Below are 26,610 nucleotides of genomic sequence, written 5' to 3' on the forward strand. Positions count from 1 at the left end.
AAAGGTGTGTTAGCTGTCTTTGTCTTACCATCTTCCACAGGTATTATTGGTACTCTCTCTCTCTCTCTCTCTCTCTCTCTCTCTCTCTCTCTCTCTCTCTCTCTCTCTCTCTCTCTCTCTCTCTCTCTCTCTCTCTCTCTCGTTTCTCCCAGTAATGACTGTCTACCTGACTCCTCTTCTCGCTTGTTATGGGTGTCTGTTCTTTCTTGCCCTGTCTTTATTATTCTCTTTCTTTCTTATTCTCTTTTTTTTTCGTATTCTCTCTAATTTATCTATATGAATCGCCCCCTCAAATGAAAATGCTCCCATTCCATTCATTATCTTTCAAACTTCGCCATTTCCTTAGGTCAACATATACATGAGATTAAGAGCAATCATATTATCACGATTATGACTTTCCCTTATTTCTTAACATATTTTTTTATTATCTTTATTCCCTGTCTTTACCATAACCTTATTTCTTGATATTTATGTATTTCTTTGTGTTCCCCCCATGATTATCAGTGTCTTTCTCCTGCCATGTTCTTAAAGTGTGTGAGTCTGTTTGGTTGGTTTGGTTCTTTTAGTTTATTCAGTTTTATGTTTTTGTTTTGTATTATTTATTTATTAATTAATTTGTTTGTTTGTTTTCTTCTCAGTCTTATTTAATTTCTTTTAATTCTCTTTATCCTTGTTATCTCCTTGTTATCCTTTTATCTGTTCTGAGTCTCTCTCTCTCTCTCTCTCTCTCTCTCTCTCTCTCTCTCTCTCTCTCCTTACGCAAGCATGACCTCTCCCCTCCCAGTGCTGTTCCACCCTCTCTCCATCCGTCCTCCCCACCCACCCACCCCCCCTTCCCATCCTTCTTCCCCTTCCCTTCTCCACCCTCTTGACCTAGCTCTCTACTCCCAACGCCTCTTCCATCCCTCCCTTCCTTTCTTCATTTCTGTGTCCATCTTTTAAATTACCTTTCCTTTTTTTTATTTTCTCTTCCTATGTCTAATATTTAACTCTTCCTCTTATTATTTTTTTTCCATTTCTTCCTTCTTTTTTTATTTATTTATGTATTTATTTATTTATTTATTATTTATTTATATTTTGTCTTTCATTTTTCCAACATATACTATATATTTTTCCCCACTCATTCCCGGATATATAAATTTCCCATCCAATTCCACATATAAATCCCTATCAAAGTATTAAATCCCTTATATTTTTGTCTAACCAATCCCTAATCTCTCCCCCCCCCCACCCAAAACTCTTCCTATAGTGTTAGATTCTCTTCTAACCCACAACACCATCCATTCATTTCCCTATTGTTTACATTCTCTCTGAGTGTTGTGTGTGTGTGTCTCTGTTATGGTTCTCGTTTCCATCTACTGTCAGTTCTACTCTCACTTTCTGAGTCATCTTAGTGTGGCATTCTTTCTCTTCACCCAGTATTCACTCTTTCTAAATACTTAACATACACAAACTCTCTCCTTTTCTCTTATCTCTGTCTCTTCTCTCTCTCTCATACGCACCATCCAAGACGCAGAAGCATTGTATCACTTAATTCTCCTCCTTTATTTTTCCCCTTCGTGAAATTTGATTGGGTGCTTGTAGGTCAACACACAGGCGCGCGCACAGATATGTCCCTCCCTTTCTCTCTCTCTTTCTATCAATATCTCTTACAGTATATACACATACAGTAGGACTCATAATTAAACATACATACAAACACACACACACACACACACACACACACACACACACACACACAAAGGTCTCCTCCCTTCCGCCGTGGCTGGCTCAGCTGTCAAAGGTCACGGTACCGCTAAGAGGTCACACGAACTAACCCACACTTAGCCGCGAGCGAGACAAGGCCGTGACGGTGCGTACCTCCCCGATGGAGCTACAACCACCGTCTTCCTCAATCTTCATTTCACCATCGATGTTAAGTATGACTCTTAAACCGTGACTACTGGGAGTGTGAAGACAGTGCTATGATTACACTTCATTACGGTTCATTTTCACCTTGAGTAACTGAAGATAGTGGTATGAACGTCATGCTTTGAGGTCGGGTTTTTTTCTGTTTGTCTCGAAAGGATGAACATAGTGCTATAATCGTTCTCCATTAAGATCTTTCAGCCTTGGGTATGGAATAAGACTTCCCGACTTAAATATGTGATGGAAAATGAGGCGCTCTTTTTTTTTCAGGTGTTTCAAATGGGAGGGATGAACAAGGTCACTTTTCAGTAGTGTAGTCGTCAACCTTGAGCTGTTGTATGTCAGTGGGTTAATTTAATGAAGTAAATACTATAGTTGTGCTCTTCTGTTGTTTATAGTCAGCGTAGATCCCCGGGTTAAAGTTGAGGTGAATTTAAATGCAATGACAAGGCAAGGAGAAGATCCGTTCTCTCTATTAGACGAGTTTTTGCTTCCCTTCGAGGTTACATTTAATCAACTTTTGCCTCACCTTCCACGGCTACCATTATAGGGGTTAGGTTAGATCAGGTTAGGTTAGGTTAGGTTAGGTTAGGTTAGGTTAGATTAGGTGAGGTTTGGTTTTCTATCTATATTTGAAATCTTATTCTTCATTGTTCTCCTTAAGTGGAAGGTAATGTGATTCTTATTATGAGTTTTACTGAAGAACATCATCTGTTACTACTCAACACGAAGCTGCTGGTAATGTGTTTATTTACCCGTTCCCCCGCGGTGCTTGTACAGAGATAGGTTTGTGTGTTTTTATTATTATTTATTATAGAAAATAGTTAAGTCTCGTTATTTAAAGGTGTAGTTGGGACCCAGTTGTAGTTGACCTCGGCCCTAAATGGACACTCCTAACCTAACCTAACCAAATCTTACCTAACCTAACCTAACCTAACCAAATCTTACCTAACCTAACCTAACCTAACCAAATCTTACCTAACCTAACCTAACCTAACCAAATCTTACCTAACCTAACCTACTGCAACTGGGGTTCAAGTGACCTGCCAGTCGCCTCACCTGTTATGAAGAAACCCACCTGACTTCACTCCCCCACCTCCTCCCCCAGTGTCCCCGGCCTCCCTCTCACTCTCCCTCTCCCTTTCACTCCCACTCTCACCGCTTAGTAAATATTGTCGTCTATTTCGTGGGTTATTCAACTTTTGTTATCTGTTGAATGTCTACATAGATATCTGTCTCTCTCTATGTGTGTGTGTGTGTGTGTGTGTGTGTGTGTGTGTGTGTGTGTGTGTGTGTATCTATGTCTCTTTCTCCATCTTATCCGCTTCTTTTTCTCTTCCTCTCTATAATTATTTTACCTCCACTATCCATTACTATTTCCTTTTTCTCTCCCTACTTCTCTCCATCTCTCCCTCTCCACCTCCCTATCTCTCCACCTCCCTCTCTTTCCACCTCTCTCCCTCTCCACCTCTCCCTCCCTACCTCCCACCACCATCAACAGGTCTACCCTCCCCCCCCCGCCTTGCCCTGGACACCCCAGTGACATTCAGAATGGATCATTAAGCTGCAGGTTCGTGCCCAGTGCCCCTGACCTCCTAACAGCTACATCCAGTTGCTCGAACCTATTAAGAGTCCTGGGAACCTGTAGCTGATTGTAGGTGATTGGTAAAATCTGAATGTAACTAGGTTATTAATGACGATCTGAAGTTAAGAATCTGATTATTAGGTGTAAGGTTCTGAATGTCAGGTGAATAGACCCTATCCTCATTAGTTGATACCTGATTATGTTTGTTAAGTTGCACCTGAATCTGTCTGTAGTTGGATATTATTGTGTGTTAGGTGTTAGTATAATACATAGTCGATTTAATAAGTAAAGTGGGTTTTAGAGGCATAATATAATCTGATTGTTAGTTGAATGGCATTTTTATTCGTTGGTAGATGATATAGTCGGATTATTAGGTTAATCCATGGATTAATCAGCGTGGGAGTCTCTACTATAATAGGCTGGAACTAATAGACCCTTTGGGTATTTCTTCATGGATTAATTAAGTTAACACTATTGTCAGTGGCAGATAATAAACACTTTAGGTATTGTTCTTTATAGCACGTCATTACCTGCTCGGATTAACCACTGTTGCTCGTTAAGTTGTTCAAAAGTCCTCGCTAAGAAGTAATTAACGAGCCGAAAAGATTATTTAATACCCAGATAATGATTGTCGGGACATCAGCTTTAGTTAAAAAGCTCTTACGGCTTATAATTATTACGAGCTACACAGTAGCAGGGAGGGGCCGACAGCAACAGGGAGGGGCTGACACCAGCAGGGAGGGGGGTGACAGCAGCAGGGAGGGGCTGACAGCAGCAGGGTATAGATTTCATATTAAAACTGTATATTGTTTTACTATAACCCAATATATATCAAATAGATTTATACATACAAAAAAATGGAAAATTAAAACAAAACATTAAAAGAACTACAATTTGTTTTTTATAAGTTTTCGAAAGTAGATGTATGTTAACGTTAAAGGAATGTTCGGAGTATGAAATGTAAGTCGAAAAGAACCTCACCTCAGTGCTCACTCGGGGACCCTGCCTCCACGGTGTGTGAAGTGGAGGAGTTACACGCTGGGGTGGTAATGAGGCGTTCGAGTGTGTCAAGGACTCTGGCTAGTGATCTCCAGACGAATATGTTGCAGTAAATGTTAGACATACTGACTGAGGTAAACTTTAACCTATCGTCAATAATTTTCGTTATTTAATAAAAGAATAAATGGTGGAAAGTTATTGATCTCTGAATAAATGAAACTGTAGAGATATTTGAGTTACTACCCACTTTTTCACTGTAGTACGGTGACCAGAACTGAACTGCGTAATCCAAGTAAAGTCTCACATACGCAAGATATATTTTAGGATAACCTCGCTAGTCTTGTAACTAGCACTCCTTTGCTAGCCTTGTTCCGAGCAAATACACATTGTTGTCTTGGTTTAAGATTCCTACCCCTAAATCTTTCTCACAGTTGGATGTCAGTGTAACAACGTTGTTCATCTAGTATCTGGTTCTTTATTAACATCATCTAGGCTAAGTACCTTTACATTTTTCCACATTAAATTTCATCTGCCACTTTTCAAACCATAAAAAAAAGTTTGTTTAGATCTTCCTGTAATTTTGCGGAGGCCTCGTCAGATTTAATTACACGTCCTATTTTAGTGTCGACAGCCTATTTACTCATCAGATTTTATAAATAATTTCCTTCCAACAATAAATACGTTTCGTCTATTTACATGACACCATGAACAATTACCACATTTTTCTAATCAGTCTATCACGTCATTAATAAATACCTGTTGGCCCTGTAGATGACACCTGGGACCAGTTGAAGGTGGTGTGAGTCTCCTAGTGGTAGCGGGAAGTGTTAGAGTTTCACCTTCACTTTTGTAAATATATTTTGCCTTTACGCAAATATTTATTTTTGAATTTCTCGCTTTTCTGTAGCTTTTGGCTTTGATGTTGTGTTGTGCCTTATGCAGCATTTTATTTCGCTCTCTTGTCTTCGCATAAGAAAAAAGGTTTAAATTTTCGAAAAAGAGAAATATATAGAAATTATAGCTATTTCCCAAATATTCCTATTTCACGTCAACACCGCCTCACTACCAGCTGTCCTGTGAATCAACCTTGGACATCATAGAGTCATCCAGCTTTCATCTCGTTCATCCACCTCTATAACTTCCCACTTCTTTTTTTAAACCTTCTTTGTTGTTATACGTAATGAATTGCCTCATTAACAACCCCACATCTGGAAAGTTTCCAGCAATTTAATTCGCCTGAAGGCTATATAATTAAAGAGTCGAGAAAAATCGTGACCACTATTTTATAAAGCGTTTCCAAATAAAGATGAAATAGGGGGATGTAGCCGTGAAGTCCCGGTAATGAAGTTGTTTTATGTCAGCTTTACTGTACAACCAAAGTGTTTTAGGTATGTTGGTTATTTGAGTCTCTCTCTCTCTCTCTCTCTCTCTCTCTCTCTCTCTCTCTCTCTCTAATCATGTTCTACATCTCTAAACAACATACAAATTCCTAAATTTGTCAATTCGGTTTTTTTCTCTGTTTTTTTACGGGGATAAGCCCACCCGGGCACAGGTCACTGACCCACATCGGGGCCTGGGGGACTAAAATGTTATTATAATAACAATAATAATGACGACGACGACGACGACAATAATAATAATAATAATAATAATAATAATAATAATAATAATAATAATAATAATAATAATAATAATAATAATAATAATAATAATAATAATAATAATAATAATAATAATAATAATAATAATAATAATAATAAATACAAAAATTAAAAAATATCAAAAGTGAGAAACAATATATGTATGTTGTGTTGTCAATAGTAAGAGAAGTCAGATGAGCAACCTGGGACTTGGTCACAATTTTCGTGATGCCATATGGCAGCAGGGTCTACCATTAGACAACACATTATGCTTCCAATATCATCCCAGGCGGCAGTACCTCCTGTTTGGTAGCTGCCTACTACCTACTTCTTGTGAATGTTATTACCCACAAACTCACCTCCACACTCCCTGACCCCTCTCCTACCTCCACTCTCCCACCTCCACTCTTCCCGACCCCTCTCCTACCTCCACACTCCCTGACCATTCTTCCACCTCCACTCTCCCCGACCCCTCTCCTACCTCCACACTCCCTGACCATTCTTCCACCTCCACTCTCCCACCTCCACTCTCCCCGACCCCTCCCCCACCTCATAAACACTTCATGTTTTTTCTCTACATTTATACCTGCCCTCTCCCACTCATTTCCTCTCTTCAACGTAAATCCCTCTCACCTTCCCATTTTTCCTTCCACTCTCACTCCTCTCCTCTCACCATTTTACCAAGAATAGATCGCAGTTTAACCTGGTATGATGTGCTCGTTAGATCTAAGCTAAAGGGATGCAGTCATTAATTTTTTTTTTGAATGGCAGGTGGTTTATAAATAGATGATGTCTTTTATAAGTTATTAGTTTGTGATATGAGCGTGGGCGAGCGTGGGCGAGCTTGGGCGAGCGAGCTACCGGGATATCTGATTTTAATGAAGCGTTCAAGTCCCCTTAACAATGTCACATTCTCTTATCAAATATCCAAAGACGATGCCCCAAAAGTTTATCTCAAGAATTAAAAACGTGTCATTGTTACGGTATAGGTACAAGCCTTAATGAACTTGTCAGGTGTGTCTGTGCTCCAACCCGTTACCTGGCAACGATCACCACATTACAGTCTTAGTTCTGTTATTGTGTTTGGGGTCCATGCCGTTACGTCTTAATATATAAAATAATTCTTTCTTACTTGTTATTGCTCTCTGATCTGTGTGTGTGTGTGTTCCTCGGTTCTTTCTTAGAAATCATTATTTTTATTGGTGATTGTCTCTTCCCCTTGATTCATCTGTTTTATCTCAGTCTTACACTCTTACCGCCCCCTCGTTCCCTTTTTATTATGTCTTCTCTCTCCCAATCTCCCATCCTCTTCCTCCCTCTCAATATCCCCCTTTTCCTCTTGTCTTCTCACTCCCATTCATCCTGATTAACTCTACATTATACACTATAATTTACCCACACTGCTCTCTCTCTCTCTCTCTCTCTCTCTCTCTCTCTCTCTCTCTCTCCCCCTTCCCCCTACGCCCTCTCACCTCCCAGTATCCCTGCCTCTCACCTCTTCTCATTCATATTCTCCTGTCCTTCCCTCCCTCTCCCTCCCCCATAATCTCATCCTCCTCTCCCCTAACCCCCCTTCTTGCTTCTCCTCCCCACACTTTCTCTCTCGCCCACATTCTCCCTCTTTCACAATCTAATCCTACTCTCCTCACCCCACCCCTCACACCCTCGTCTCCTAACCCCTCTCTCTCTCTTCCTCTCAAACCCTCTTTATCAGTCTTCCCTACCCTTTGTCTTCCTCCCCTCCCCACCCCCTCTCGCCCTCTTTACCAATGTCCCCTGCCCCTCCCTCCCTCCCTACCCCCTTTCCTCCCTCCTCCTCCTCTCTCACCCCATTCGCCTGACCTCTACCCTCTTACAGCCATCCCTTTGCCCCCCCCTTCTCACCCCACCCCCCCTCGCCCCACACCTCGGCCCCCCCCACCGTCCTCCTCCGCCGCCCCGCTCTCCTTGGGCGTGACCGTAAGCGACGTGAAGGTCAGAAGGATAACAACCAGATTCCGGATCCTCAAAAGATGTCTACGTTGATATTTTTTTTTCCTCCTCTTGACTGATCTGAAGACACACTCATCCCTTTGTGGTCTCATTGTAAACATCAACGACATATTGTTCCTTCAGCTGATGACACACACACACACACACACACACACACACACACACACACACACACACACACACACACACGTTCTCACATCACTATTTTTCGAGGTCTTGAGAATCTACAGCAGAGACTTTACTCTTTAGTCGCCACCTTCAGGTTTCATCTCTGGGCGACGGACTTAGGATCTCACACCCTAAGGTTTCGCCCTCCTAGGATCTTACTCTCCTAGAATCTTACTCTCCTAGGATCTCACCCTCCTAGGATCTTACTCTCCTCGGATCTTACCCTCCTAGGATCTTACTCTCGTAGGACCTCACAACAGTGCCACACTCTAGACTTATATCTAGAACCTTAATGGAATGCAAATGAAGACCTCACCTTAGGAAGCTCACATGTGTAAAGCCACACCCTAACATCATCACCTAACCTAACCGAACCTGCCACCTGCCACCAGCCACCTCGCTTTAATATTTTAATCCGTGACTTTTGTGCTTCACTGAAAACTCTAAATTGACGCGCAATTAAATGAAGGATTTTTCACCCTCTCACTCACCCTCTCGCTCACCCCCTCCTCCTCCTCCTCCTTCTCTCATGATTTTTCTATTTGTGTTGTTTGAGGGATTTTTCACCCTTCCCCTCACCCTGCCACCTCCCTCCTCTTCCCTCCTTTCTTCCTTTCCCCTACCTTTTCCTCCCTATCCTCCTCTTCCCCGAGTCCCCCCCTCACCACTTATCACCATACTCCCTTCCCTCTCCTTGTCCCCTTTTCCTTCCCCCTTACTAGCTCATCTTTTCCCCCTTCTCCACCTCTTCCCTTCAAACTCCAGGGCCCCATCTCCGCTCTTCCTTTCCTCCCTCATCACCTCCCCCTTACACCTGAACCTCATCCCCACTCCCCACTCCCTACTCCCCACCACTCCAAACTTTCAATATTAGTATTTATAAGTCATTTAATTTTTAGCAGGAGAATATATCATCAGAAAGTCATAGTAAAATTCGGTGTCTTAAATTGTCGACTGGACTGAGCTCTTTCGATGTGACTTGTTTATGACGTAATGTTAAGTGTTTATGTACGGTATATAATTACGGGTTGTGGTATAAGGTCACATAGAGGATTGTTTACAAGAATGTTGTAGTGTTTTGTATATGTGATTATTATGCTTTGTGTGTGTGTGTGTGTGTGTGTGAGTGTGTGTATATGTGTACGACAGATAACTGAGGAGGTTCGTCGTCGCTATCATCGTCATCATCATCATCGTCGTCGTCGTTGAGGGCACCGTTGCTTCGTCCCCAGTATTTGTAAAATGTGGTCGCCCTTGAGCAGCCATGTTGGAAGCTGCCTCCACCTTTGTTTAAGTCCCTCCCCCTTCTGGAACACTCCCCCCCCCTCCCTCCCTTTCTGGAACACCCCTACCCCTTTGTAACACACACACATCCTCCATCTTCTTCAGTCACTCACGCACAGGAGTTTTTTCTGACCTGTGGTAATGTAACTGTATTGTCCACTTTACCGGGACGTCCAATAGGTCAGTACAACTCTCCTCTCTCTCTCTCTCTCTCTCTCTCTCTCTCTCTCTCTCTCTCTCTCTCTCTCTCTCCTTTATCTTAATCTTCCTTATCTCCCATATTCTTCGCAGGTGCCGGGCGAGGAGACACGATACAATATCTATTATGAAAGTCTATTATCTGGTCACCTAACATTCAGAAGTCCTCCGTGGTTAATCAGGCTACGTGCGATGAATTCTTATTGGTTAAGGAGCAATTTAATTTGAAAGTTGTTTTCTGGTTGGTCAGGTGGACGGTATGACGTCAGAGATTGCTTTCATATAGGTCAGACAGGTTGATGACGTCAGAGGTTGTCCATTGGCTAAGTGGAACTTCTGATGTCTGTGATTGTCCGTCCATTGGCCAGGTGGAACTTCTGACGTCACGGATTGCCCTATGGCCAGGAGGGTCTTCTGGCACCATATATTTCCTTTGCTCGGGTGGATCACCTAACGTCAAAGGTTAGTCATTGGCCAGTTAGAAATTTCGACGTCACAGATTGTCATTGGTCGGGTGGAACTTCTGGCGTCAGGTGTGTATGTGAGTGTTTATGTGTAACTGGTTAAACGCAAGACCTCGTAATGCCCAGCTTGCTCACTGATTGGTCAGCGGGCAGTTTCAACGTCAGCATGAACTCTGCCAAATAAGAGAATTAATCTATACTGTCAGAGGTCATCACGCTGCCTGGAGGTCAGACCAAAGGTCACGGAGTTACTGGGCAGAAATTTTCAACAATTCTTACGTAAATTTATTTTCCCGTAATATAGGATTTAAGAACCTAACCTAACCTGACATACCTTACCTTACCTTACCTCACCTCACCTCACCTAACTCCAGATAAGACTCAAATAAAACAAATAATAATGGTGTCGATATCATACTATCTGTCACAACTTGTAGTTTCTTTTCCATTCTCACTTCAGATAAAACAAGAAAAGAACGAAAATTTAAGAATCTAGATAAAGTTTCCCAAAGAATCTGAACGATAATGATTCCTTCTTCAGTGGTAATAAAGTGACGGTTCTAGTTAAGGTAGAGTCTCGGAGTATTAATGGTATTTTTTTTATGCTGAACATCATAGATAAATCGAACTGTTGAATTCTTAAGTGTTCAGTAACGAGGAAAAGCGTCGCTTGAAATCCGGCTCGGGAACCTTGTGTGGTATATTAACAAGGGGTTTCTTATATCTCCCTCTCTCCTTGTCTCTCTCGCCACTCCCCTTCCTTTATCCCCTCTGCTATCATCCTCAACCCTATTTCTTTCCTTATCCTCCCTCCCTCCCTCATCCCTTCTCCCATCATCCTGCCCTGCCCTGCCCTGCCCTGCCCTGGTGACGACACAGGTAGCCTGGGGTCACCCTGCTCGTAATAAGTGGTACACGTGACCTCAGAGCTCAACTAGCACAAGCAAAGGTCACGGTGTCTATCCTCTCCTCTCCATCTCCCCATTTTCTTAAACTGTACGTTTCTTCTCTCCTATTATCCTCTCCACACCTCTTAATTCTCTACCTCACTTCTTATCCTTTCCCTTGTCCCTTTTCAACCCCTTATCATCTCCTCTCTTCCATTCTCTCTTACCCTTCTTCCCCTTTTTTTCTCTCCCTCTCTCTCTTCATTATTTCATTTACCACACGTGGCTTCTGTTACCAGCCAATCCTCCAAATCTATATTAAGTCGGCTTAAGCTTTTTAGGTTTTATTTTTTAATCTATTTCACAAGTTTCGTCCTGTTTATTTTGTATTGGTATTCATATATTTCAGGGATATGTTTAAGACGTTCTGAATGAATTAATTAAAGTCGGACTCTCAACGCTGTCTGTCTTTTTATCCTTGGGTGGGTTTTTTCTTGTTCTTTTTATCTAAAGTTTTAAAGTGTTTACAATTTTCAGTCAAATTAAATCACATCTGAGGATATTAGCAACACGAGTCTTATGTGTGAGAGAGAGAGAGACAGAGAGAAACTTCTCCTGGTACCTGTAATACGGAATTATATAAGACCATACCCAACACACACACCAACAAGCTTTCTCACCCCCCCCCCACACTGTTCACAAGGCGAGTGGAGGACGTGGCCTTACTATCGATACATCCAGGTATAAAACTCCTGTTGACCACCAATGATTGATTTTCCTTTCCACAAGAATTTATATTTGTTTTGTGACGTAAGAGAAACTTAAAATAGCTGTAGAAGAAATTGCGATTCTAGAGGAGATTCGAAACCTAATCTAGCCACCATTACTACCTACCATAGTTACCACCATCACTACCTACCATAGTTACCACCATCACTACCTACCATAGTTACCACCATCACTACCTACCATAGTTACCACCATTACTACCTACCATAGTTACCACCATCACTACCTACCATAGTTACCACCATCACTACCTACCATAGTTACCACCATCTACCTACCATAGTTACCACCATACTACCTACCATAGTTACCACCATCACTACCTACCACCATACTACCTACCATAGTTACCACCATCACTACCTACCATAGTTACCACCATCACTACCTACCATAGTTACCACCATTACTACCTACCATAGTTACCACCATCACTACCTACCATAGTTACCACCATCACTACCTACCATAGTTACCACCATCACTACCTACCATAGTTACCACCATCACTACCTACCATAGCTACCACCATTACTACCTACCATAGTTACCACCATTACTACCTACCATAGCTACCACCATCACTACCTACCATAGCTACCACCATTACTACCTACCATAGTTACCACTATCGTGAATTCTCGTCGAAGTTCAGCTGTAATCACTTGCCTCCCTCGTTCTCTCGTCCTGACCCCAATTACGACCTACAAGATCATTATTTTCTCACCCTTTTACCCTCTCTATTACTACCCTATTATTATCCCGCTCCCCCCTATTATAACCCATTAAGATCCCATTACTATCCCATTACTACTCTTACTATGTCATTCCCTATTCTATTTTCTATTCCATTATTTCCCTATTACTATTCCATTCATCACCCTTATCATTGTCTTACTTTCTTTGCCTTACTCCTTCCGTTTCTTTCCCTTTCTCCTCTCTTCCAATCCCGTCCCATGCCCATTGCCCAATCCCCTCCCTCCCGTCTTCCACCCCCACCTATTCCCTCCTTTCTCCTCTCATCTCCCTCCCTCCCGTCTTCCTCTCCCCGGGGTCGTATTACAAGGTCACCATCTCTAACCTCGTTCCTCCCTAGTCTTCCCAGGTAACATCACACCCCGCCAGGTGTCCAGGTATACAATTAAGAGAATGGTATTGAGGAACAGAGGTAAATGAATAAAGGAAAGGAAACAGGGATAGGAAAGTGACACGTAGGAATGTCAAGTGAAAAGAAGAAGAAGCATAGGGTGATAATCGTAGGAGAATAGAGAAGAGTAAGAATCAAGAATAAAGGGGAGATAGAGTAAGGGGAGAAACGTGAAATAAAAAAAAAAGGAACATAATTTACCATCATCACTACCTATCATAAGTCATTACCATCACACCACCATACTCACCACCTACCCTAAGTAACCGTCACCACACCACCATACTCACCAACTACCCTAAGTCACCATCACCATCATCACACTACCATACTCACCACCTACCCTGATACCCTAAGTCACCATCATCACCATCATCATCACCATTAGACAACAACTCTTAAAACTAAATAAAACAATAAGGTCTTTCTCTCTCCAACTCCTCATCTTCCTCACATGTCCTTCAGAGACGTCAAGGAACAAATTAACTCTGAAACACTATACATTCTAGTCTTGCCTCTTCTTCCCTTTATTTCCCTGTCTCTCTACCTTCTCCTTAACCCTCTTTTTCCCTCCCCTTCCCCTTTATTTCCCTGCCTCTCTACCTTCTCCCTAACCCTCTTCTTCCCTCCCCTTCCCCTTTATTTCCCTGCCTCTCCTTCCCTCCTCAGTATCCCCACCTGCGCATGTGTACCTGTTGGGAAATACCTGGATGATTTAAAAGACGACAATATACCTGAGCCAGCCAGAACACCTCAGGACTATCATCAGGTACACGCCGCCCTATACACACACCCAGAGCCACTAGACAGGTGTTTTATAACTCATTAGCACAGTACGCATACCTGCACGAGCAAAACAATAGATAAATCAATCCCCCATCTACATATCAGTATAAAGATATCTCTAAAAATTAATAAATTTCTTTTGGTCGTCCGGTAAATTTTGCTATGAATATTCAACAGAAGTTTCCATGCAAGTTAATTTTATGTTTATCCCGTATGTAAGGTAATGGAATAGATCCACTCCCCTCGGGCACCTGAATACTTACGTTAAGAGTACCTCACCATTTCGTCACCTCTACAGACTAAACAGATTCAGACTTATGGCTTCCTAGAGCAAGATGAAGTAACCCTCATTTATTTTACTCCTTTCTTACCTTTATTTCGGTATCATTCGATTGAGGAAATTACACCGTGTACACTTTCAACGTTTCATCAAACACCATAGAACTTTCACTTGAACACACACGACGTGCATCCTGCGTCCTAACCCTCTTCTACACCCTATGACATACACCTTTCACCCTAAGTAACCACCGTCCATGATCTTAAAACTCTCACCAAACACTATATAAACAACTTTCCCTCGAGCACACAAAACCTACATCGTATACCACTTGAGAATATTACAACTAAATTCCTTCACTTACCTACATCACAGCTTATGCACTCATACACAACTCACTACCCTGCATCAGAGACAGTTAACACACAGGCGAATTTCACTTTAACCTAACCTAACCTAACACCACACACACACAGTCTATCTCTTATGCCATAGGTCTTTGAATTCAACAAGCTACACCAACACTTTATACTCGGAACCTTGGAGCTTCATCATCGTGAGAGGAGACACGGGTAGTTGTTGCTCCTTTCACCCTCACCTGGTCAACCCTTCACCAACACCATCTGACTTGACCTGATCTCCCTGCTTAACAAACCTAACCCTACTGTACTGCTGCCTCCCTCTGTCTCATTATAAAGAAGAAAACCTTATCTGAACTTTCTTAACACTCCCTTAGTAACCCAACACCTCCTTCTGTTAACAGGTCCTCATCCTCTGGTCTTCCTTCCTCTGTCACTTGCTTTCTGGCCTCCCACTTCTCTGCCCCCTTAATGATCAAGGGGTCATATTACTCTACTATTTTAATAACATGTAATCTATTGTCTGATTAGTTAGGTGAAATATACTGGTGGATACACGCAGTCAGTCTCTCTCTCTCTCTCTCTCTCTCTCTCTCTCTCTCTTTGTCTTGGTTAACGAGGAAAGAAATGATTTCCTGTATTTGTGTGAGATCATCGATGAGAAATCGTTTAAAGAAGGTGATGATTGAAGAGATAAAGAGAGAAAAGAGAGAACAAGAGGGAGAGAGAAAGATATAGAGGTAAAGTGATAGGTATTTAAAGACAGTGACAGAGAGTAAAGAGAAATAAAATGGACAGACAGACAGAATATTAGATCCAACTTATACATAACTCAATATTCATTAACGTCTCCAAACATTTACGGATAAAAATAAACTAGGCTTTCGGAGGCATTCAGAAGTGAGACTGTGTCGAGATGAAGATTTATTCCCGAGTGTTGTGACAAAAAAGAAAAAAAACATCGATACTCTTTTCATATGTCTCTTTTATTGCTAGGGTGAAGACATATAACAAACAGGCTGTCTACCTTACAAGCGACTATCTAGGTTCCAGAAATAGGAGCGTTCTGTTGGCATCCTGTAGGTGATATATCAACACTGATCCTCGTCTACTACACCACTGGGTAGGGCGGTCATTGTCTTAGTTTCAGCCATTCACAGTCAAGGTTTTCTTCACAGACTCGCCGAACAAAGGGGTCGGACCTGCGTTGATTCTGTGACCTCGTTAGAAACAATCCCTTCACGAAACTCGTTTTGTCACCATTTTGCTAAGGAGCTTTGCTGGTAACCTATGGGCTGGGTGGAGGGAACACAATACGCTTGTTGTCAGTTTTACAGGAATTTGAAAAGAGCTATTTCTTATGTTTTGTTTTAGAAATAAAATGCGAAATAGTGTAAAGGTCAGAGGCAGAAGAGACTCTTCTTTTGTGTCATAAACTTCAGTTTTAAAAATTGAGAAAGATTCTTCAATTCATCATCACTCCTGCTTTAACGTCATTCACAGTCAGGGTAATTGCATAGTAAAGTAATTGATTTTATGAGCAATATAAAAAAAAATAATTTTCACAAAGAAATCATTCTCCTTTACCTAAATCAATCCAGCTCTCTGAACATAAGAAACGCTCACAACTTACAACCCCGAATTTCTGTCATTTAGCTAAAATATCTTTGAAACCTCTCCCTCTCTAATACATATATAACCTCAGAGAAAAATTACATTGAAATCATTTTCCTTAACTTTAAACGTTCCGTCACCTTGACATACAACGGTAAATAACGTGAGGTGACCTCCTCAGACAGCCTCAAAGATCAAAAACAGATGTTCAAAATTGGGGTGAGAAGAAAATGTTGATCGAATTACCTGGTCACTGAACCCAGAGGAAACCTAGAGAAAATAGTTATGTAATATTGGTTGGGACAGACAGTAAGAACTCGAACACACACTCTCTCTCTCTCTCTCTCTCTCTCTCTCTCTCTCTCTCTCTCTCTCTCTGTAAATAAAGACAAACTCAACACAACACATAACTTGAAACACATTCCATAACGTTCACAGTATACACATATAAACAAACGTTACCAACAGTCAAAAAAAACCTCGGAAAATGCACCCAGCCCTAAGCTCACTCCAACACACTGATCAATACACTTCTTTAAGAGCTCATTTGGCTTGCTAGAATGACGTGATTCCCGCTGCTAACGACCAGCCAGTTCCATCATTCCTCAATCTTCCATAACATGTCATTTCAGAGTCTAGTTTTCTCACATTATTTCCTCGTTAGTGTTTTAATTGACCTTTTCTCGGGGTTTTGCTCTCTCTCTCTCTCTCTCTCTCTCTCTCTCTCTCTCTCTCTCTCTCTCTCTCTCTCTCTCTCTCTCTCTCTCTCAACCCAATGACTTCTTCATAGTAGAGACAAGGACCTACATAAATCACTCGTGAGATATAAAATCATTTATCTCACGAATAAAATCATTTATTACCTCCTGATACATAGCTCTCCTCACTTCAGGGACACACCGATGTTCAGTATCTACTTCAACGAGTATCATTCTATAAACTTCAGTGGTATTGAATTCATCCACTTCAGAAACCACAATCTACAGGGTGTCCATAAATGATTACCCTAAAAACAGTATGCTCTCAAGTTTTAATCAGGGTAATCATTTATGGACACCCTGTATATTCTAAAAGATATAAACCCATTAGTTTCTTTTCTATTCTTTTTCAAGTGTATTATTCATTTTCACTATTTTTAGAAGCCTTGGTCTGTTCGTATCAAAGGCTTCACTACGTATGTATTTTATTCTTTATTTCTTTCTCGTTTGTATTTTTGTTAGCACCTCACAGCAACGACCTCAAGCCTCCCTCGCGTTTAATATTCATGGTTCCTGTGTACTTCTTTCCAGACCAGCCAGATATTCCAACACCACCACCATATTCTCTCTCTCTCTCTCTCTCTCTCTCTCTCTCATGATTACATTTCGCCCGGCCAGTCACGTTTGCAACCTCACTGCTCGATCAATTTCCTCTCCCTTCTATCTCTTTTGTATGTACATTTTTTTCCCTCTTCTTTCATCTCCTCAACTAGACATTCTGAGTTGCCTTTCAGCATCACTCCTCCCTCTCCTGCAACCCCCCCCTGCCCTCCTCATCCCCTCTCACCACTCACTTTCCTCATATCTCCCCGTTTCTCCTCACTAATCCCCCCACCCTCCCCTTTCCCCTTTTATTTATCTTCAATATTCTTCCCCATTCCTCTTACCCTCTCTCCCAGCACCACACTCTCCCACCTCTCCTTCCCTCTCAACATTTCCTGCAGTACGTAAAAATGTAGACAGATAGACAAAGCGAGAGAGAGAGAGAGAGAGAGAGAGAGAGAGAGAGATAAAAGGAAGGAGGAAAGGACGATGAAAAAGTGAAAGAAGAAAACGAAGACGGAGGGAAAAGTTCGAAAGAGGAAAATTCTGTAAAAATGAGGAAAGAAAAACAAATATGACCGTGTTTTTTCACTCACCTCCTTTGCTCAGTTGGTATTGAGATCCGCCTCGCCAACGGGTTCGATTCCTGAGGATGACTGCGTGCGATCCCTCCTGCAATTCAGATAGATTTTATAATACTCATTCATATTTCTATATCTACTTTCATCTACCACATATAAACTTACTCCTTTGTTTTGAAAGTTCCTCCCCCTTACCAACCTCTATTTCTTAACCAATCCCTACAAGTTATCTACTATTTAACTATACTCAATCCCATGTTAGCCTTCAACCGGTCTCACTTCATCCTTACCTATCCATCAGTTCTCTTAGACCCTCTTACCCTCCAATCCCTTTCCTTTGCCCTACTACCCCTTAATCATTCTCCATCACCCTCTACCCCTTAATCATTCTCCATCACCCTCTACCCCTTAATCATTCTCCATCACCCTCTACCCCATAGCCATTCCCCATCGCCCTTTAATCATTTCCCGTAACCCCCTACCCTTTCCAGCATCCTACCACCTAATCAGCACCTACCTTCCCCGCCACCCTCTCTATGCTATCCATGCACCCAGGAGCAGCACTCTTCCACTCCCTATGGCTTCCCTATGGCTTCCCTACGGCCACCAGTCCTGTTTGAGCAACCCTTTCACCCACCCTTCAACTTTCCCATTTCTGTTACGTCGTACGGAATAGGAGGGGGGAGGGGGGAGGAAGAAATGGTAAAGGAAGGGGGGGTAGAAAATAGAGGAGTAGGTGGGGAGGAGGAAGGGGAACTAGTAGAGAGGAGGTGGAGAAGGAAGAGGGATAACGGAGGAGGAGGATGAAAGGAAGAGATGAAAATGGGGGAAGGAGTAAGAGAAGAAGAAGAGGAGGGGGCGTAAGGTGGGATGGAAGAGGGGGAGATTAAAGGATGGGAAAAGGACACTAACCTGACAACATTACCAACACAGCCCTGGCAACATTACCAACATGGCCCTGACAACATTACCAGCACTCTCTGGCAATATTACCAACATAACCGTGACAACATTCTCAACACAGCCCTGACAACATTACCAACACTCTCTGGCAACATTACCAACACAGCCCTGACAACATTACCAACACAGCCTTGGCAACATTACCAGCACTCTCTGGCAACATTACCAACATAACCGTGACAACATTATCAACACAGCCCTGACAACATTATCAACACAGCCCTGACAACATTATCAACACAGCCCTGACAACATTGCCAACACAGCCCTGACAACATTACCAACCCTCTCTGGCAACATTACCAACATAACCGTGACAACATTATCAACACAGCCCTGACAACATTACCAACATAGCCCTGGCAACATTACCAACATAGCCCTGGCAACATTACCAACACAGCTCTGACAATACAGTGTAGCCAACACAATTCTGACGGTAACTTCTTGAGGAAACACCTGACCGTGTAGTTCGAAACACTCGCTACTTTAGCCCAGACATGGCCGCACCGAAGCTCTAATTGTCTCGTCAAGAGCAGAATAAAAACATTTATTAGAGTGCAACCTGTCATTCTCGATCATATCCGATAATAATATAAAACAATGCAAATTCCGTCCTTGAATTTGACCGGTATTTCCGGTAATTAACTGTCATTAACAATATTTATCGATTCGTTTTGATGGTGTTGTACAGTTTTAAATTATTGGACAAGTTGTCTGTCTGTCTGGCTGTCTATTTATCTGTCTGTCTGTCTGTTTAGTTAAAGATCATAATCATGTTATTTGGTGATCGTGAACACTTGAAGCAGTCAAGTAATTCACTGACTCATTCTCCTAAACCATTAATACACTCAGGAGATCCTCGTTAGTTATTCGGTGGTATTATTGAAGTAGTTAGAGCACGAGGGCCGGGGGGGGGAGGTGGCTGATGTATGATCTTCACTAAAGGCGTATACGACCCTCAAATTGGAGATCATAGTTCCCACTTTGATCTTTATTGACTTGTAACTTAACGCCGCCCTTCAATCTATTTCAATGTTCTCAAAGTTTTAACATTACGAGGCTTTAGAGGATAATTTGAGATGTTAAAGTTTGGTCTCACGGTTATTAGATTAAGTATTGTTTATGAATTAATGTAGAGAGCCATCTGCGTCAGGAAATCAGAAAACATTTGATCACTAGACGTTTAGAGAGACAATGATCTACAGTTACTGCGGTATATATATATATAAGACATATCTATTACCTACAGACGCATTCATAGACTTGACGCAAAGACGATGGCGCCAACTAGTACGTCCAGTGTCAGCAAGGTCTGGAGACTGTCAAGGTGAACAGCACCACGAGGAAATACTTTTACCTGTCCTAAAGATATACATTCTTCCACCGCCCACCCTCCACGTATCACACCCGCTCTTTATCGCAGCTATTACCTTCGATGTAATGATATAATCTATATAACTGTTTATCGTATGGAGAAATAAAAGACTTTATTATGAAACAGACCCAAGGTGGTGTATAAAAATTTCCCCACAAGATGCAGGATACAGTTTTTCGACCTGGATGTCACTACAGCAACACGTGACCACCATAGTATGTAGACAAGGTCGTTGGCAAGACTCCACCTTCCATACATACAATGGGGCAGTGAAAAATGTGACTCAACCTTCTAACCTATTGTGGAATGTAACGTTCAGTTCATTAGTGTACCTTTATTTAGCAGTGTGTGTGTGTGTGTGTGTGTGTGTGTACGAACCTGACATTTCCAAGGTTGCAAATGTCATACGATAAGCTGGTCTAACTAACTGTACTCTTGCCCCTGCTCCCCCACCATCCTCCTCACCCCCCCCCACACCATCCTGATTTCCTCCTAGACCCAACAAAGAACGTGATCATTTTAGAGGTAGTGTCTGACAACATACAACTAGACTTACAAACTATAACTCATTTCTGATCAGTTTAATTTACAGAACCCAACCGAGATATAATTATAAGTTACGGGAGTATAGTTCATCACTGTATAATCACTGTGAACTACTCTGCTCTTGATAATCCGGAGGAAATCAATATGCATTCTACTCTCCCCTTCCTCAACGCCCCTCACCCCGTCAAAGGTTGCGCGCGCAGTTTTGTTGTCAATAGGACTCTATTATTACGTTTTTCTCTCCCTCCCAAACGAGATTGGGTGAATTTAGAATATTACCTCCTCTAGAGTGTGATTATCCTCACCAACACAACAGGTGGATAAAAAGAATTGACTTAAACAACCTTGTGGGAGAGGAAAAACCAAGTACATTGGCTCATCGTGAATGGCGACTACCTGGGGGCTGTGTTAACACCCACCTAACACATCCCAACATGGTCTTATACCACTTGAGGAAATTGGAGTTGGTGGTATTTATCCACTTCGTTGGGATGGATGGATGGATGGTCTCCTGAGGGAGTTTGTACAGTGAAGGATGAGTGATAAGTGACTCGACTACGGTGTCTCTTGTCGTTAAGGGAAGTGAAGTGGTGAGGGTGTAGACTTATCCACCTATGTGTGTGTGATGCATGACCTAGGTGGAGGAAGGTATTAGATATGTATGTAAATCCATCCATACATATGTAAACAGGAGTATACATAATCCCATATACTGAAGCATACATACACAGTCATACAAGTACACATATACGAAAAATACACACTGACATACATAACACACAGGACATCTACCCACACAAAGAGATTACTAATACACATTCCTACTTTACAAACATATAATCACGTAATATTATAAATAATATCTCTTTTTTTATGTCACTTAATTGTATATTATTATTGGTTCAGTGCCAAGATCACATTCACGCCAGAAGTCACACCCAGCTTGTAAAAAAAAAATAATAATTCACCTTACAACTACCATCATTCTTTTTCATGTATTAATAATGCTAAGATTCATAATAACTACAAGGTAAAACAATAAGTCTCAACCATGATGTTCTTGTTGTAGTGTCTGTCTGTGTCTTTGTAATTGTAAGGCCCTTGTGATGTTACTGTGTGTCCCTTTGTTGATGTTTTAGTGCCCGTAATTTGTTTCTAAATTGGTGATGTTTTCTTCTAGTTTATTTTGTTATATAATTTTCTTATACAATAGCTTATTTTATCTTATTTTTTATGTTTATTCGTTGTTGTAAAGTTATCTCTTTTGTTTTCTTTTATTATCTTAAATCATTGTACTTGAAGAGTTATTATCGTACTTAAGGGGTTAAATTATCTTGCTCAAGGGGTTATGAAAGGAATAACCACATCTTGTTCTCAGACCTTTCATCCTTGGCTGTAATTCTGAACTTGTGAATCAGGAAAACAACACTTAAGTTTACTACCTCCAGGGACCCCCCGCTACACAATATGCGGAGACTGTCACACTGTTCAGGGAAGAGATTAAAACCCTACTTCGAAATTCTAGCCTTGTGGTAATTCTCAAAGTCGATATTCATGTATGCTTCCGAGTCCAGATAAGGATTACAGCCATCAAGGTTACAAAACTTCTGTGTATGATGATAATGTCTTTGTTATCTCTATACAACAGTTGCTAGTCATTTGATGTGTTCTATTAAATAACTTTTTCTTCTCCGTTTATTAACTTGTGTTTAGCTTGACAGATTATTTTTAGCTTTTCATAAAATGTTAGTTATAGGATCAAATCAAGTTTACTTCTGACGAATCTTGTGTTTATAGTTTTAAAGTTATGAGCCGTAATTCTAAAAAGATCGACAAAATTAGCCACTTTGAGGAATATATATTTATCGTCAGTACGTTTACTTTAGCCTTTAAGTTGCGTGTCTTAATTCTTAGAACACGTCGGCGTATTGCTGGAAGAAAACATTATAATTAAGGTGTTAAAGTAGATAAGGCTGGGAGGGATAGTGATAACAGGATGTGGATATAGATAACACTAATGGATAATGTGGATGATGGATAGATAACTCCAGGGTGTGGCTAGTGGATAGATAACTCTAAGGTGTGAATAGATGAGTACAGGGGTGTGGCTAGTGGATGAACGACTACAGGGGTGTGGCGAGTGGATAGACGACTACAGGGGTGTGGCTAGTTGATAGACGACTCCAAGGGTGTGGCTAGTGGATAGATAAAGGTCAAGGATACTAGGGACAGCCAGACGCAAGGGGGCGGGCTGATGGGCGTGGTGATATGAGAGTACTTGTTGTTGTTGGTGGTGGTGGTGGTGGTGATCATTGTGATGTATGTATGTATGTATGTATGTATGTATGTATGTATGTATGTATGTACTGTAGGTGTGTATGTATGTATTGGTGTCACTTTTATAGCCGACATAGAGATGATTAACTTGTTTAAATATTCGGTTAACTTGAATGGCCTCTTGCGCGTGGAAGGTACTTAGACAGCGGTTTGGTTATCTTAGACCACTTGACTTGGTTATCTTTGATACTTAGACATATGGCATAGTTATCTTAGACACATGGCTTGGTTAGGTTAGTCATATGGCTTGATTATCTGAGACATATGGCTTGGTTTATCTTAGAGAATGTGTGTCAGGCTGAGACAACAAGAGGAGAGACACGGAATTATTGGCTTCCGGTAATCCACACCAAGTTTATCCTTCCCTCCCTTATCTTCCTCCCTTATCTACCTCCCTTACCTTCCTCCCGCACCTTACCTTATCTCCCTCCCTCTCCCTCTCTTACCTTCCTCCCCTCCCTTACCTTACCTCCCTCCTCTGCCTGCCTTCCCTCCCCTCTCTCTTACCTTTCTCCTCCCTTCCCTTATTCTCCTCCAATTGTTCCTCCATTCCCTCCTCCCAGCCTTTCTCTCCCTTTTTCTTACTCCATTTATTTCATCTTTCCTCTTCCCAACTGCTCTACCATTCCCCTCTTCCTGTTTATTCCCTTTACTCCACTCTCCCTCATCTGTCTTCTCCAAGCTCCCCTCCCCCTCCACTCCCCCGCTCCCCTCACCCTCACTCCCCTCTTCCTCGCTCCACTCTCCACTCCCCCTCTACCTTCTCCATATATCTCCCCTCTCCGTCTAGCCTTCGCGTGATCGATAAGTGTCCCTGTCCAAGTGACCTACAGTAGGGTGAGGTGTCTGGATGACTAGTTGTAATAGCAAAAAGTATACTGCATATCATTTTCTGCTGCAGTAACCAGGTTTATATTTTAGGATATATTTGTTAATTTATTCAAAGGTGTAACTTATCTGTCCTGTATTCTCTGTGCGTCCAGAAAATAATATTGACGATTTTCTTATCATTATTTGGAAGTGATATATTTTTTGTGACACTTTAAATGGTTTTCTATGTGGGTGGAATTGTGATGTGTGTAAAAGGGGGACTAAGCCTGTTGTGATGAAAAGTCCAAAGAAAATGATTGGTATCTTTCCGTAGGAGAAATATTTTATGAAGGATTTTTCAAAAGCTGCCAATTACTGTCACTGGAACATTTACTGCCCCGAGGTCTTTGAAGATTTTTACAGTAGCGGCCATAATGAATATATTCAGTGAAAAAGGAAGACGAGATTTGGGTTCTGACAGTTGCCTACAGGGATAGAGATATATAAGTTAGGATCAGAGCTAAATTATACCCCAACGGAGAGAACCGACAGATTTGAAATTAATAACAAATATTCAGAAGTTAATTTGAAGATAATAGATTTTCCGTAAAGCTAAAGATTCTAAAAGACTTCCCCCTGTAAAATATTTCCTTCTAACCAGGAGTATAAATATATTATTACCGCAGATCATCAATGACATGTCGACTGGTTTTCCTGAGGGCCATCATTTTTTATGGTGTTTTTACATCACCAACGGAGAAAAAAAACTCTACCTCAGGGCAAAAAAATAAAAAAATCAGCTTCCCTTACCTAGCAGCGTAGAAGTATATCTAGCAAAATACTAGCAGTAAAATATCCATATTTCTATGTTGGATGATGAAAGTGCTGATACAAACACCTCACTCTTCCTCCAGTCCTTCCCTGAACAAGTGATACAAACACCTACAAAGTATTTCCTTCCACAAAAGTCACCAAGCCTTTGATGTTGTTGCATCGCTGCTTATCTTTTTCTCTCTCGTTTCTCTTTGATCATCACTGTTTTAATAGTCTCAACATCATATTTTATACAACAAGGTGAGGAAGTATAAATATTCAACAGTAAACTGGCTGGATAGAGTAGTTTTAAGGTGTTAGTCTTTTACTGTACAAGAGTGGAGGTGTTGGCAGGTGTTGTCAGACTCGTTAATGGACCCAGTAAGCGAGTTTAAAGGTGACACGAAAATGTTTTTTTGATGACTGTGTATAATGTAAATTTGGCTCAAAGAACGAATTCGCTCAGTAAGCTAAAAGAAAATATTACCACAACGCGCTGAGAACGTTTTCAAAATAAACAGAAAGTGAAATTTTGCTTGACCTAACCTAAACCTAAACCTAACCTAAACTACATGGCGATTAAACTAAATTCTTGTTCTTTCCTCTACAGCCTGTACTGATGGCAGCTGTGGCGGTCATGAGTCCTTCAGTGATCGGTGGACTATGCCCCTCATGAAGCTGGGGGATAAACGCTACTACTTGGGTATATTCTTCAAGGTATGTTTAAGGGTATATACGGTATATTTAAGGTGAAAGAGTGTTAATATATTCTTAAGGGATATATTACAGATAGGTTGAATATATACTAAAGATAATATTGAAGCTAAAGTGAATTTGTTTTCTTTTGATAATATTAAAAGTAAGGGAGGATATATACCCTTGTAAATATAATGAAAATAAAAGAAATAATGTTTTCCTTTAATAATTATAGAGGATAGGAGAATAAACTATAGTCATGAAAATATACTTTAGGAAAAATAGTAGAAAGAAGAGATATACTATATAGGGTGTCCCAGAAAAATGCCCCTGCCTCCCTCCCTCCCTGCTCCCTACCTCCCTCCCTACCTGCCCCTTACCTCCCTCCCTGCCTGCTCCCTGCCTCCCTCCCTGCCTGCTCCCTCCCTCCTCCCTGCCTGCTCCTACCTCCTCCCTGCCTGCTCCCTACTCCCTCCTGCCTGCTCCCTCCTCCATGCCTGCTGCCTGCCTGCTCCCTGCCTCCTCCCTGCCTGCCCCTCCCCCTCCCCTGCCTGCTCCCTCCCTCCCTGCATGCCCCCTACCTCCCTCCCTGCCTGCTCCTTAACTCCCTCCCTGCCTACTCCCTGCTCCCTACCTCCCTCCCTCCCTGCTCCCTGCCTCCCTCCTTTCCTCTAACTCACAGTGTCTCAGGGAGCAGACAGGCAAGGAGAGAGAGAGAGAGAGAGAGAGGCACACTTTTCTGGGGCACTCTATATACATTTTTTCTGTGAGTATACAGTGGGATGATATATCCTCATGAAAGTATTGAAAAGAGGAGGGATATATTGTCGTGGGAGTATATCATTAAGTGTAAATAGAGAGATTATAACGAAAATAAACTCTGAGGGTGAAATAGACGATAGCATAAAGGAAGATAGCAGGTTATGATACACTACATTAACTGGGTAAAAGATACGGTAGGAAATATAACAGAAGTAAACTAAAATAATAGAAAGGATATACTCTTAAAAAGTATTTTAGTTTATCGTTTAAAATCACTGGTATATTTTCTACTAAGAAATATCTAATGTAAGAAAATTTATCAG

General features: G+C 41.5%; 1 protein-coding gene across 2 annotated transcripts in view; it reads left to right on the top strand.

Annotated features, from left to right (window-relative positions):
* LOC121874853 (collectin-10-like) overlaps positions 1-26,610 on the top strand; it is a 70,175-nt gene that overhangs the window by 30,645 nt on the left and 12,920 nt on the right. For both annotated transcript variants that reach the window (XM_042379140.1, XM_042379139.1), the window contains exon 3: positions 25,440-25,546. In XM_042379140.1, coding sequence (XP_042235074.1) covers positions 25,440-25,546 — 107 coding nt within the window. The remainder of the gene's footprint in view (positions 1-25,439; positions 25,547-26,610) is intronic.

This window comes from Homarus americanus, unplaced genomic scaffold (assembly GCF_018991925.1).
Source record: "Homarus americanus isolate GMGI-L3 unplaced genomic scaffold, GMGI_Hamer_2.0 scaffold56009, whole genome shotgun sequence".
NCBI classification, from domain to species: Eukaryota; Metazoa; Arthropoda; class Malacostraca; order Decapoda; family Nephropidae; genus Homarus; species Homarus americanus.